This window comes from Catharus ustulatus, chromosome 22 (genome assembly GCF_009819885.2).
Source record: "Catharus ustulatus isolate bCatUst1 chromosome 22, bCatUst1.pri.v2, whole genome shotgun sequence".
Lineage (NCBI taxonomy): Eukaryota > Metazoa > Chordata > Aves > Passeriformes > Turdidae > Catharus > Catharus ustulatus.
The window spans coordinates 7199408-7214159 of NC_046242.1; the positions used below are offsets into that span (position 1 = coordinate 7199408).

Here is a 14752-nt window from a genome sequence, read left to right on the forward strand (position 1 = left end):
CATGTCCCATAGAGGCCGTGTGCTGGGCCAGCCAGCCCCCGCCCTGGCTGCAGGGCACCACCTTCCCATGGGCTGGTGCTGGATGCTGCTCCTGCTGGTCTTGGGGCTGGCCCAGGGAGGTGATGGGATGGTGACCGAGTTTTAAGAGAAGAGGAGGAGGAAGAGGGGTGCAGGTTTGTCAGTCAGTGTGGATTCTGCTGAGAGAGAGGTGCACAGTGATTTCTGGTGTCTTGCCCCCCGGTGCCCTTCTTCAAGAGATGCTGCCATCAAAGATGTGATGTCAGTCCCACATCCTGCATCCCCTGCTGCCTCATGCAATTGCTTGTGCTGGGAAACACTGACCCCACGTCAGGCACTACAGCCCACAGCTCAGATCTCCTCCAAGCCTCCCTGGAGCCCTGCTGCCTTCCCTGAAAACCTCTTACCTTCCCAAGGCCTTGGGATAGCCCCAGGACCCACAGCCCTCATCCCTGCCAGATGTACGCTAGCAGGGCTGGGGAAACACCACTCACCTCTCACTGTGTGTTGTCTGCCTCCTTTTCCTTCTTGTGTGACTTTGACTGGGGGTTAAATGAGAGAAAACAAGGATTATTTTACAGACCTGCTCCTTTCTAATGCCAGGGAAAATGTGACTGAGCAGCAACAACCCCCAGTGTATACACATATTTTCAGATGAATTTGAGGAGAACTGGTTTTGTGTCCTTTTAAAGGCCATGAAACGTTCCATGGTCATGGAGATGTTCTCAAAAAGCACAAAAAGAGACATTTTGTACTTTGCTAAAGCACAGATCTGCCCCTGCTTCCCTTAAAGCAATGCAAAAGTTACCAGATATTGGAATATGTGGGGTTAAAGGCAGAGAATAAAGTTAGTTATTAACAATGAGTCACACACAACATCTCAGTAATTTTGGAGAGAAGATTCATGGATCCCAGTCTCCAAGAGTCCCAAGGGCTCAGGAAGGCGCCTGGTTGCCCCTCAGCGTGGATGTTTGTGTTACAGAGTCATTACTCATGCACACATCCACACACACCCCCGCAAGAGCCTCTGCAGGCAGGCACTCACTCTTACTTACAGGCTCGGGTTCTGCGTATTTGAATTTCTTCTGCTTGTAATAGTCTCGTCCATGGAGAAAATGCAGCAGGAGCAGGTCACAGAGGACAGAGGCCTTAAATCAAAGTGCAGTTAGGTTTGGAGTTGCCCTCCAAGCTCACCTGGAGCACTGTGTACTTCCAGTTTTTCCCAGTTTATCCCACAATTTAGGGTCACTTCTGCTTCATCCCACAATATGGCAGCTGCTGAAGTCTCCAAATGTCCATTTAGGACAGAAGTGAAGTGTGCTGTGTTCAATAGTGGGTGATTTAAGTCAACAGAAATAAAGTGTTTCCACTTTAGGTAAGTGCAGAGCACAACACCCTTTGAGCCATGATCAAGTTTTTAATCACCATTACCAAATTGGATGCTCATTTTCTGTCCTGCATGAAATACTGCCAATCACCTGCCCACCCTCCCTCCATGCCAGCTCTAACTTGAAACTATCTGGATACCAAGAGTCAGCCTTCCCTTCCTCAGCAAGGCAGAATTCACATCAGCCAGAGACCAGCAGGAATCTATTTTCCTGAGCTATCTAGGCAGTAGATAGCTCTTTCCCCCTTTTGCCCATCCTCTGATTCCCTCAGTAGCAGCCAGTATTCCACTGCAGCTCAAGGACACTTCCCACGGATGTCACAGGCAAGAAGAATAATTTGAGAGTCTCCATATAGAGGCTGGAAATATCTGAACTTACCACTCCAAAAATACCAATTCCAGAGCCAATTGTGGTCATGGTCGGGATGATGTCAAATTTGCCTGCCTGGATAAAGTCAGAGAAAATAGGTGATAAGTTACAGTCAGCCCAGGGGAAAAAAAAAGGTGCTCTAGCTGTAGGTGGGGCTCGGCAAAAGTGTCTCACAGCAGCCCAAACCACAACCACAGCACACAGAGAAACAGGAGCTGGGAAAGAGCTGGTCAAACAGAAAAATATTGTAGGTTAATTCTAGGCTGAAATAAATTGAACTTACTTTTCTTCCTGGATTTTTAATATAAAAAGCTCAACCAAAACCAAGCAACCAAACAGAAGTATACACTTTGAATATTCTCCATGGGAACACAATAAGGAAAACCTTCTCTCCCAGTGGGAAGAAAAAGACAAAATAGAAAAATGCAAATGTTCAGCTTTTGGAAATATCAGTAAAAGGTTTTGAGCTTCCACAGGTCCCCCACGCTCCATCACAAAATATTTTAGACAAAACCACTGATCAAGCTGCAGCTGAAAGATGTGACCTATAAAACATGTTTTCCTCCTCTCTTCCCTTCCCCAGTACTTCCCAAGGGTACCTGTGAGCAGGCCAGCACCCAAGGAAAGCATTCACACTAGTCTTCCTGATCCCACAGGACCCTGGTTCTGTGTTACAGAGCTGTTACCTTCCCAAGGACATGGCACTGCTGTCCCAGGGATCCAGAGGACCCACCCTTACCTTGCCATTCACCAAAATGTCCAGGCGGATCCCAAACACCTTGTAGAGCGTCCTCTTTTCCATCCCATCTTCTCTGTAGTATTTGGCATATCTGTGCAATTGGATGGTGACTGTAAATGCTCTGCCAGGGTGCCTAACAGCCCCTGCAACCCTACAGCATCAGGATCCTGGACAAGGATCTGGGAATGTGCTATCACAGACCTGCTCCTGACTTCTCCTTAAACCCCCTGAAGGAGCTGTGCTGCTGGCACCTCTCCTCTCTGTGCCTCAGTTTTCCTGCCTGCAGGTTGGAGTTCCAGCTCCTGCTGTTTGATCTGATGTCCCCAAGTTCTGGGTGCAGCAGATATTGGTGAAGGACTAGTGACAGTGTCACACAGAGCAGAGGATAGAGACTATGAGAACACGTGAGATGATCCTACACCATCTGCAGTCTTTCAAGGGGCTTCCCAAAAGTTCAGCCAAGCAGGAGAGCCTGCAATGGGGAGGAGATGGAAAGGAAATGGGGCAATTTTGAAGCCAAGGACTGTATTATCACTTTTCTCATGCTGTTTAGAAGAGCACTGGTACTGCTGTCTGGCCCTGCAAAGGTGGTGAGTATTTTGAAGGACAGTCTCTGTCCTTCTAACAGCCCTTGAATGGGAACCTGAAAGCTGTCACCTCTGAATTAGGCTTGGAGAATTATCAGGTATTTCCTTACCTGAAGTTGAAGCCTGGTGAAACATTACTGTCATCATTGTAGAGGCCATGGAACTGGTAGATGGGTTTGCAGTACCGCAGGGGCCAGTCCAGGTCACAGTTCCAGTCGATGGTGATGCCCACCACTCCACCCTGCAGCCAAGAGGGCAGTCACAGGTTACCCCTCCCCGGACCTGGCTCTCACAGAGAAAGGCTTTCCCTCCTCAGACATGTCCTACCTCGATGCCATGAGGTGCCCTGGCCCTCCAGCTGCATGGACCCCACTGCTGCCTCAGCCTTCCTGAGCAGCCTGGGCTTTGTGGGGTGTACATAACCCCTTGCAGAGGCTCTTGTTTCTGCCCTGAGTGCTGGACACACAAATAAATTCATGCCCTCTTGTTTGTGATCAGAATCCTGTGGTCAAGGCATGGTCCTGAGAAACAGTGCTCACCACAGATGCTTTCTGGTCCTCATGGGACAGCCTTCCCTTGCCTGATGATGCCCAAGAGATTGCTCAGGAAATGCAGGAGTCTCTCCTCCCTTCTGAGCTCACTCCAGGTTGTAAATAGCTGTGCCCCAGAGGCTTGTATTTTTCTCCTTTAATATACAGAATCTTAGTTTGGGTTGGAAGGGACCGTAAAGACCATCTTGTTCCAAACCCTGCCATGGGCAGGGACATCTTCCACTAGACCAGTTTTCTCCAGGTCCTGTCCAACCTGGCCAGGAGTGGGGCAGGCATTACTTCTCTGGGCCATCTGATCCAATCCATGCAATATATGTTCATATATGCAAGCCTCTGATTTTATTCAATGTCTGGCAAAGTTATCAAAGTTATGCATATCAAAGTTATAAAGGTTTTGCAGCGCAGAGATAGCAAATACTCCCACACACCAGCCTGAGGAGTGCTAGGCAAAGATGCATTTTTGGAGCCTGGGGAAAAAAATGCAGTTAGCACTGTGCAATGACCAATATTTGACCATCCAGCTGGGATTTCCTAGCTTGCTCAAATGGGATTTGGCCACACAGATCTAGTTATTCACTGCTCAAATTAAAACAAGCTGAACCCTGGGATTTACTGCCAGTGGGTCAAATCTTCTCAAGAGTTTCCAAGAAAAATGTAAATATTAGGCCATGTCCAAGGAGATTCTTAATCTTTATGAGATAATTCTGACACTTCTGTTTTCTCAAGAATTCTTGAGAAAACAGAAAATCATCTCGAGAGCGGGAGATGATTGCACTGCCAGTGTCCCTCTCCCATCAACAGCAAGGAACATAATTTGAAACTGAAGTACCTTAACAGCCAGGAAGGTGAAATTCTGACCTGATTCCTTCACTATGTATCCCAGTTCAAACACGGGACACAAGGAATCAGTGACTTTGTGATAGGTGCATTTCCTCAGGTACTGCTTGGTAACACTCTCAACCAAATTGCGCCTGTGAATGAAAAGAGAGTGAGAAAGATTCTCAGTAACGCGATAATTTGGGTGGGAAAAAACCTCTGAGTCCCTTCCCCAGTCCATGTTGCTCTCCCAGCTTGTCCATGGGTTCTGCTAGGCAATGCTCTGAGCACCAACAATTCTTATCTGGGACACCTCATGGGTTGTGAGTGTATGCCACACCTTTTACATTTAGTTGGAGTTTGCCGTCTCCTACAGCGAGGGTTAAAAGGAAAGGGCAGCTTTTTGCCTTCCACCCCATTCTGCTCTTTTGCCTAAAAACATCCTGTCTGTGAAGCCTATGGTTTTGTAAGACTTGTGCCTTGCTCAACCTGATCCCATCGCTGATGCTCAGCAGTTAATTGTCAGCAGTGATTAAAGGCAGGAAGTTTCCCCACAGCCCAGCTGGGTTTGGCACAGCCCTTGCCACAGCAGCCAGCCTGGCCACCCTGACCACCAGGACCTGCTCCCTCTCTGGGTCCTTTCCAGCCTGCCCTGGCTCAGGGCACCTCTCCTTGCAGCTGGGGGGTTCCCCTCTCCCAAACACCTCCTGGGGTACAGTGTGAGGTCAGCCTATGACTTTGCCAAGCATGCTGGCTGCCAGGACTGTTAACCTCTCTTAGATCAGATTAGAGAGAAGAATCAGCTGTCTTCAGCACAAATAGCTTCTGTGAATTTGTTCCAAATCAGATATATAGTCAGTGCCATCACAAATCCTCTTACGAGTGTGCCTTCAGCCAGCAGCATTTCCTCCAGTGCTGCCAGGAAGGGGCCAACCTCACCCTTGGCTGAAACAGATGGGATCTGTGATGTTAAGGGGGACTCTGGGGCACCAAACTTATCCTGGTCATGTGGTATTTTAATTTTGTCTTCAGAGAAGAAAATTAAGAATCAGAAAAATTATATTTTCATGTGCAACTTGCGAGGGTCACTCAGGAGAGGTTAATTCCAGCAATCTTTCCAGTTACTACAGCTACCAGCTGAGGTGGGACAGATTTGGGAGGGAAATGTCTCAGTTCCTATGAGCTAAAAGGGGGTTCAGTGCAGCAGTTAGAGCAGTCCTGGGATCCCTGACGAGGTGTGCAATCCTCTGTACCAAGCACCCAGTTACACCCATCAGCTAAAGCCATGGTTTCCTCTGAGGGACACAGCTGGAGGAACGGACCAGGAGCCATCCCCCCAAACCTCTCCTCACCTGGACACCTTGAACTTGGGGAAGGTGATGCTGTTCTTGATGAACAGGGTGAACTTCTCTGCTTCTGACAGCAGGGCAGGGCTGAAAAACACAAGTGTAGACATGTGTCCATTACTTAGATCTCCAGGCTCTACAGAAAGCCCCATTTGGTGAAAATTCACCCAAACTGAGACAAGCAGACCGAGAAAACAGCTGGTCTCATCCTTTCCCTTTCTGGTCTTTCACAATGCAGGCTGTCCTGGCTGTCCCATAGAGCCCCAACTTGGTCTGCCCCACACCAAGTGCAGCTGGAGTGGGAAAGGGCAACAACATCACTCCTTACCTGGGAACATGGTAATCAACTTCAACAGGACACCAGCCAAAGATCTCACAGGTCTTCACAGTGCTGTTGAAGTGTACACACTTGCCAGTCATGAGCCCTGTGGGGAGACAGCTGCTCACACCCCTGGATCCTGGGAAATCTCAGCCTCATGCTGGGATGGATGGGATCTGGTTGGGGCTTCAGCTCTGCCAAGGGCATTCAAGACACAAAATGCTCAGGGCTTTGGCACCCTTCTGCAACAGGAAATTAATTGTGGCCTCTCAGGGCAGAGGTTTCTCGTACAATGCTGTACAGGGGAGCAGCTGATAAGAGGACAACAGTTGGGGGAAATGGCTTAGTCCTGATTAACCTTTTGTTGGCTGAGCTGTCTGCAGCTCAGGTATCTTTCGAAAGTGCAGAGTTGGACCAGCCCAGGTGAGAACTTCAACCAGCATGTCAGAGGCTTTTCCTAAATCCTGTCCAAAGCAGGTCCCCCCAGGCAGGGGACAGCCCAGCCAGGCAGGGGACAGCCCAGCCAGGCAGCTTTTCTCAGTGTCTCACCAGAAGAGCAGGGCCATACCTTGTCCCTGCCGGCTGTATTTCCCTTTGCTGCAGTCGCTGTCCCGAGTGCACAGCCCGGCATCCGGCAGCTGTTTGGAGAAAGCAGCCACCTCTTAGCATTCCACCCTGCAGCTTCCATCCCTCTGTCCCTTCTGCCTCGACAGAGAGCATTTTTCTTGAGGGATACACTGCTCAACTGCAGCCAGAGCATTGTCCATACACTGCTTCCCAACCAAGGCTCTCCAGGTAAAGCAGGAAAAAGGGGGCGATTTATTCACTCCAGGCAAATGCTTTCATTTAAGCCTCAAGTCTGCTCTGTTTGATCATCTCAAAGGGAAGTAAACTTAAATGGATGCTGCCTGTTTTTCAGCAGAATTAAAGTCTTCACATAGCACACAGGAACAACAATATGGGGCCAGGCTCTGGCTTTTACTCCCAATGTCAGAAAAAGTCTTTTCCCAGTGACACCTCCACAGTTCCCCTGAATTACAGAAGCTGAGCCCACTGAAGGAAGCTGATACATTTACCTCTGGGCAGGTTCCTTGCTTCTGTCCAGGAGTGACAATGAAGTTGGTCATCACCACGAACGAGTTGTCCCCCTGTGGAGACACAGCCAAGGAGCTCACAGCCAGCACAGAGTCTCCTCTGTGAGGAACCTGTCCCTGGGTGGGGACCTGCAGTGCCACCAGCCCCAGGGACAGCAGTGAACCCTGCTTGCTCCAAAGGCACTGGAGGCACCTTGATCCTTTTGGAGGCAGCCTCAAATGTGCCTCCTCAGCCACAGAGGGTCCCAAGTACCAAATGCTCCCCAGGGAGAACCTGAGCAGAGGTTTGTGACAGGAGCAACCTCCTTTCCACCACAGGGACACCGTGCCATGGTTAGCCCCATGGAAAGCCCATGCCTGTCTGCACCCCAGCAGAGGAAAAGCAGCCACTGGGACCAAAGCAAATCCCTAACCCACCCATCCCAACTCCTTACCTGGGGTGGGAAAACATAGTCCACCACATCCCAGATGTGAGGACCCAGAACACTCTCGTTGGTCAGCGTCAGCCCTTTCAACTTCACAGAGACCGAGCTGACGATGCTGTCCTGAGACTGGTAGCCCTTCTCGTAGAGGAACACCCACCTGGACAGGGAAAGGTGGCAGGGTGAGCATGGCCACCAGCACTCCTCCATTGGGGCCCAATTCTCAGAACAGACCTGTGGGCTGGGGTTTGGGGGTTTTTTTCTACCAAATCTCACCTGGAGAATCGTTTGCCAAGTTTCTTCCTACTGGATGAAGGACATGTTGCTGAACTTTCCTACCCTTTGCCTGAGGCATGTGGTAGCTGCAGGACCCGATTTTCATGCCAGGGTGGTGTGTTTTGGGGACTGGGACACGTTTTGTGGCTGAGGGTGTGTGAAGGCAGGTGGAGCACAGTAGCAGTCAGTCATTTGGGGTTAAAGCCTATGGCAGGTTTGCAGCTTGCTGGTCTCATGACCTACCCAGACACTCTTGATCTCCTGAGACACTGCAGAGGAACTCTCCAAAGCTCAATGCCTTCAAGGCCAACACAGAACTGAGTCTGGAAACAACTCACATCCAGAGCCACTGTTCCCCATCCAGCAAAGGGCATGTGGAGCCATGGCCCTGCGTGCAAGAGGGCTGCAGGAGCAGGGTTAGGGACACTGCTGTGGCCAGAACAGGGCTCTGCCTGCCTTTCCCATCCCATCACACAGTCATTAGGGAAGGCTCCTGACACTATTTAACCTACAGCATAAACAAGCTGCCGCTGGATTAACTCTGACTCAGGGAGACGATAAACATGGGCAAGCAACCATTTCGGGTAGCGCTCCCGGCAGCGCGGCGCATTCTCGGCACTAAAAAAGGAGTGATCTGGATTTTCTCCCCACTGCTACAGGCATCAATCCTACTGGCTGAGACAGAGACAGCAGGGACAGCCCATTACACCAGCCTGGTGTGTCAACCTCACCTCTGACACCTGCTGATGGGCAGAGGGGAAAAGGGGGAACCCCAGGTGCTGTCTGGAGGTTTTCTGTTTGGTGCTGGACCTTGTGGGGACATCTCGGAGAGGGAGCTAGCTAGCTCACAGCCACACCAGCATCCTAGGGCTGAGGGCAAGGGGATCTCAGGGGTGGCATCTGCTCCACTGCCTGGGGATGGGAGCAGAAATTCAGCACTGCTGCCACCCCGGCTGGGGCACCCAGCTCCAACATCCCCCTCCAAGGCAGAGACCATACTGGGTTACAGTGGTTACAGTGGGCATTTCCCCCGATGCCCTCGGGCTGCAGGAGGTTCTGCAGGGGCAGAATGTTCCCCTAGATCAGCCTCCAGCACAGACTCTGCTGCTGACCTTGTGCCCCTCTGGAAGAGCTGACTATGGGCACGTAGGGCAGGGCAACCCCACCTCCCCTGCCGCAAAGCCAAGGTCATGGCAAAGAAAACCACTTCCCATGAGGCTGTAAATGCTGCAGCAAGTCCTGCCCAGGTTGTAAAAGTCCACTGGTGTCACTCCCTGATGTGGCAGAGCCCTCTTCCCTTGCTGGCCTCATCCTGTGGCTCAGCCTGAAGCCGCTTTGCATGCAAGATTTCAGAAAGTGAAACCCGGAAAACGCCTGGCCAGCAGCGATACCACCTTATCACAGCTATCAGAGGAAAGAACTGCTCCTCAGAGGTGACATAGTGTCTCTCTTGTGTGCACTGATGGCACTACCTCCTTCTAGCAGAATCATGCATAGGCACACATTTCCATGAGCATCCCATGCCTGCTATGAAGGGGGGACAAAAGCTGGGACAATGATAAATAAATACACATAGCTGGGACAATGGTAAATAAATACACATAGCTGGGACAATGGGAAATAAATACACATCTGGCTGCCCAATTTGCTTTCAAAGGACAGAAAATCTCAGGCATCGTGGCTTGGTGAGGGCAGTGAATTGAGGGCAGTGCTGTGGGAAGGGAACCGGGGGCAGTGCTGTGGGAAGGGAACTGGGGGCAGTGCTGTCAGCAGTGAGAAGATGTTAGGGGCTGCTGGGGCTGTGGGCAGCTGCAATAATTGGCACCCTCTTGCTAGAGGAGCCTGGTCCCAACAAACCAGGAAAACCTTGGAAATTACAGCAACCCCATGCCAGATTCCTCCCCTCTGGCTGTCAGCCTGACTGGTTCTCTTCCTGCTCCCTCCTGGTTGCCTCTCTCGATTTAGCCAAGTTGCTTAAGCCACATTTCCTTAGCTGCTCTGCACAACCATCTGTGCCAGTTCCCCATCCACAGGAGCAGCTGCCCCCAGCCGCATTTGGGACTGGAGCCCTGGGACTTCACAGGCCCAGTCCTTAGGAAAAACAAAGCTGCTCCCAGTAACACCAGTGCAAAACTCTTTGCAGCAGAGCATCCTTTAGACCTCAGCTGCTGTTTTGCATGAGGATTACCCTTGGTAGCCAAAGTGCTGATGAGCAGGGTGGGACCAAGGTGGGTGCCCCACACTGATCCACTGGGAAGGTTTTTACCCTTTCCAGGGAGTCTGTGCTAAAAGGAGGGATGGGCACCTCTGCTCCCCACAGCAATTTGCTTGTACTGAGTCTTGGGAGCCACTGCCTTTCCTTTGCATGAGACACTCTGCACCCCAAAAATTCCCAGATTTTCCAATTCATGGCCAGACACCCCCTTTCCTTTCAAGCATCCTGTGCTGGGGCCCTTCCCCATGAAAGGGTGCTGGTCTTCTCTGGGGCTGAGCCCACAGCAGCCATGGGGCCACAGCAAAGCCTTACCAACCATCACATCCCATCACATCATCCCACACTGAGGGGACAGGGGCTGAGTAACTGTACAGGAGCAGCAGCCCCAGGGCACCTGAGGACACACATCCTCATCCTGTTCTGATCCTGCCTGCTCCACTTGCTGCCTTTTTTAAGCAGTTGCCCTTGCACTGCGTTGGTTCTTGGAGCTGCCTCCCAGAAGCAAATAAGACCAGGAATTTTGGAGCCAAGCTGCGTCTCGGCCGCAGCGTCAGAGCGGTGAACAGGGAGATTTATGGCCCTGTCTTGAGCCGCTTGGGTCTCACAAATCACTGCACTGGCCCCAGATGCCTCTTATTTAATATAAATGAAAATAAAAATAACAACAGATTCTCAGGCCACCGTCCAGCAGCTGGAGCAGGATTTGGATTCCCTTCAGTGAGAAGACGGGGCCCCGGTGTGCGGAGCAGGGCTGGGCAGGGATGAGCCTCCAGCCCACACATGCAGTAGCTTCTGGGGAGCTATGGGGACCAAGCAGCCACCTGAAAGAGCCAGGGTGGCACACTGGGCTGCATGGGAGCAGCCACAGCCAGAGGGATGTGAAACCATTAGCAGTTACCCCCCTGCACTGGGGTATGGGGGATACAGAAGCCCCTCTCTCTCCATTGCTTTTTATCCCAGTGGCAAAGCATCAGTTGTGGAGAAGGCAGGTGCTGGCAGCCTTACCCGATGATGTACGCCAGGACGATGAGCTGGATCAGCCGGAAGGTCAGTCCCACCTTCTTGTTCCTCACCAGCACCATGCGAGGGGTGTCATACTCGAAGAGGAAGGAGGACACCCTGTCCATGCACTTCTGCCCCATGGCTGCTCCAGGGCAGTGCTGCAGCCTCCGGCTCCTCACTGCGCCCTGGGCTGGGCTGTGCCCGCTGCTCCGGTAGCTCCTCTGTTTGCAGAGGAAAAAAAAGAAATAAGAATGCTATCGGCGTGGCTCTGTGCACATCTGGGCTGTCGGGTTTCCTCCTCTGCGCAAGGATGAGGCTTCCTCTTCCTATAAGCTCTGGGCTGGGAGCAGCGGGTGCCCTACATGGTCTGGGGGTGGGACAGGGTGTGGGAGGGTGCAGGGCCACCCTGCTGCCAAGCCCACATGCCACCAGGACGAAGCCATCTGCCTGTGAGCGATGCTCCCTCGGAGCCGGAGCCTTCCCTGGGCACAGAGAGGCTGCAAGGGCTCGGAATGAGCAGAGACCACCAGGCATTCCTGGGGGAAACAGTGGGATGGAGGAGATTGTGGGGGTCCTGGGACAGATTTTAGGGATTAGGATTGGGGTATCATCTTTCCTACCACCTCAGGCTGTGTGTCCTGAGCCCATGTCCCACTCTGTCTCCCAAAAGCTGTCCCAGAAGAAGGGTCGGAAAGAGAAGGGGGAGCAGCAGAACGCCCAGCTCAGCAGTTCGGAGCTGACCCATGGAGCAGAAGGGCACCCAGCTTGGCCCCTTTTCGTGGTGAGGCCAGACAGCTGGGGCTTGGCTCCTGGCCAGCACTTGCACTGGGCTGGGCTGGGTGCATTTGGAAGCATTTCCAGCATTTCCTGAATGACCCAGCAATGAGCAGGGCCGGGCCAGCCAGGGTCACGGCGAGCGATGCTCAGCAGGGTGATGCAGACAGCATTTCAAACAAATATCACTGGGAAAGAGACTGGATTGAGAGTGCCAGGATGAAATTTGGGGGCCAAGAGCCACAATGGGCAGCTTTGAAGGGGGTTGGCTCATTGCTGGGGAAAGCAGAGAGGCTGGGGATGGGGGAGCCTGTGCCCTCAGTGCATCCCACGGGGCAGCTCCAGGGAACTGACCCTGAGCAGGGAGCACTGGGGATGTGTTCCTGGGGGAAAGAGAAGATGCTTTCCCTGGAAACATGATTTCCCTGGAAATCCCAGTTCCCAGCTGCTTCAGCACTCCAGGCAAGGACAGGCTCTGTGAGCCCCAGCTCATCTGATGCCTCCCTTGGCTTCAAAGGAGACACTTGGAGCCACCAAGCCTGGGATAAAGGCCCTCTCTGCAGGAGGAAATGGTTTTGGAAGTAAGGAAAATCTTCACCTGCTGGGATAAATCTTTCCTTTCAGGAGTATTTCTTTTGGCATTACCGCCTCTCAAGTTCACTTGCTCACTGTCACATTAACCTTTCCACTCAATATATTACAGACCTGACAACTGTGGAATAAGTGGAACAAATCAATTATTTTTGCTGGGCAATAAGGAAAACTGGGGGAAAAGCAACTGAATCTTTTATCTGAATCTTTTGGGCGTACATGAAGCCTGGGACTCAAAATCAGATGATCCCACGTTGCAAGTGACGCGATGCAATCCCAATGCCCCAGTCCTCAGCAACATGGAAAGCTGTCAGACAAGGAGCCAAAAGCAAATACAAAATAGTGATGTTAATCATACAGATTGAAGGCTGATACTGCTATTGAGTGGAGCAGACAAACCTTATAAGCTTAGATATCTGTCAGGAGAGAAGCAAATAACTTACTGTATGAAACGAGGCCTTTTAGGGAAGGCTGCTCACCCTTGCCAAGGCCATGGGGATAATGAAAATAGGACAGCTAAATTTAACAGCAAAATGACTTGTAAAAGAGTCACTTCTAACCTCCTCTCTGGTACTTGGAGTTAATAACGTGGTTATAGCATGGATTTAGCTAAAATACTTTCCATTGGGAGATTATGTGCATCTGCCATTTTATAATCTCTTGGAGCCATGTTGCAGCTGGTGAGTGGGGCTGGGAGTGATGTGGAGAGCAGAAGACCCCAGCCTGGAGCACCAGCAGAACCTGAATCTTTTCCTGGGCTGATACCAGAGCCCAGCATGGCCACAGCATCCAAATGTCTGTAAGAAACACAGCCTAAACACTCGTAGGCCCACACCTCTCCCACACCCAGGCCATCCCTGGGATTGCCACTCCTTAAATTACTTTATCACAGGGAAAGCAGTCAGTTTGCACAGGCACTGCCCACCTGTGTGGCCCTGCATGGTGCCAGGGTGGCGCTGGGTGGCTGCCAGCTCCCTCCCTGTCTCTGCCAGGTGGTGATCGAGGGACAGTGCCCAGCTCGGGCTCACCTGCCCAGGCTGGGCAGTCACTGGCCAGAGATGCTGAGATCATCAGCTGTGATGCTTCCAGCCATGGTACAGGTTGGGATGTCTGTTTGCTGTGATAATAAATGCATTACTGTAATACCCAAATGAAAACTAAAAATAGAATTAAGGGGAAGAGGTTTTTATCAGCCTACTGTGTCAGGTGCAGCCATGACCCTCTGCACCAATACCCACGTGTAGCTGGGACTTTGGGGATGGTTTTATCTTGGTTACCCACAGACACCAACTGGTATGGTGCTGTCAGTGCACTCACAGCCATCTCCTCTGAACCACTTCTGTGTCTCTTGGCCAGGCAGAGCAGGCAGGAGGCCCTGAGGGTGCTCTGTCTGGAGTGATGAGCTCTGGGTGCTGCTGGAGGAGCAGGGGCAGCTCGAGCTCATCTGCAGAGCTCCTGGGCACTGAGGATGGGCTTGCCCAGGGCACAGAAAGTGCTGAACCAGACTTGGCCTGAGCAGCACAGAAATAAAGGACCGAGTGGGACAACACAGGGACACAGAGAGTAGAACTGGAAGTGTTTGAGGCCAGGTTGGATGAGACCTTGAGCAGCCTGGTCTAGTGGAAGATGTCCCTGACCATGGGAGGGGGTCTGAACGCGATGATCTTTGAGGCCCCTTCCAACCCAAACCATGCTGTTCTATAACTCTAAAACCAGGTAGAGATAAGGAAAATGAGCCCATCTAGCTCCACTGCCCATGGGAGGGGGAAATGTAAGAAGAAACAGCAAATGAGGCTCTAAAGCTCCCGTGTTTGTGTCTGAGATTGCAAAGACCTAGGGCCAGATTTCCCAAACACTCTCCTGGGTCAGCTGGCATGGACTGGTCCCCAGTGCCAGGCTTTGGCCTCATCCAGCATCTCCAGCTCCAGCTGGGCCAGATGCCAAGGGCATTGAGGGCTGGTGACCCTCCAAGGGTATCCCTGGCAGTGTTGGTCAGGGTGAGCACAGGAGTCCATCCACGGCTGTGAAAGGAGCTCCTTCCCCCTGCCTGTGCTTGGGCTGAGAGAAAAATTTAAAATCTGGTATTTTTAAGAGAGACATTTGGAAATGCAAGTGCATCCTTGCTTCAAGTGGGACAGGAACTGCTGGGGCACAGAGAGAGTTCTGAAAACCTCTGCATGGGGCTCAAACCCACCCACAGCCAAGGAAGCACCCCTGTGGAAGGCATAAATGCTACCAGGTATTT

The 14752-nt window shown here is 51.7% G+C and overlaps 1 protein-coding gene across 1 annotated transcript; it reads right to left on the minus strand.

Moving 5' to 3' along the window:
* Positions 1-46: 46 nt before the first annotated feature.
* P2RX1 (purinergic receptor P2X 1) lies at positions 47-11282 on the minus strand. The gene is made up of 13 exons (XM_033078372.1): positions 11146-11282; positions 7662-7809; positions 7210-7281; positions 6702-6771; positions 6143-6239; positions 5821-5901; positions 4482-4623; positions 3212-3342; positions 2515-2605; positions 1785-1850; positions 1074-1166; positions 513-560; positions 47-194 (listed from the first exon to the last, which is right to left on the minus strand). Exons 1-12 carry the CDS (start codon positions 11280-11282, stop codon positions 516-518), a joined length of 1173 nt encoding a protein of 390 aa, XP_032934263.1. The 3' UTR covers positions 47-194; positions 513-515.
* Positions 11283-14752: the final 3470 nt, after the last annotated feature.

Bases quoted from the DNA above. Each gene is read 5' to 3' on its own strand.
- P2RX1 (XM_033078372.1), bottom strand. From the start codon at position 11,282: ATGGGGCAGAAGTGCATGGACAGGGTGTCCTCCTTCCTCTTCGAGTAT. The intron at 4,624-5,820 runs GTGAGGAGAGGT...TTTCATTCACAG, and splicing joins CCCAAGTTCAAGGTGTCCAG to GCGCAATTTGGTTGAGAGTG. The intron at 2,606-3,211 runs GTAAGGAAATAC...CCAATTGCACAG, and splicing joins TCACCAGGCTTCAACTTCAG to ATATGCCAAATACTACAGAG.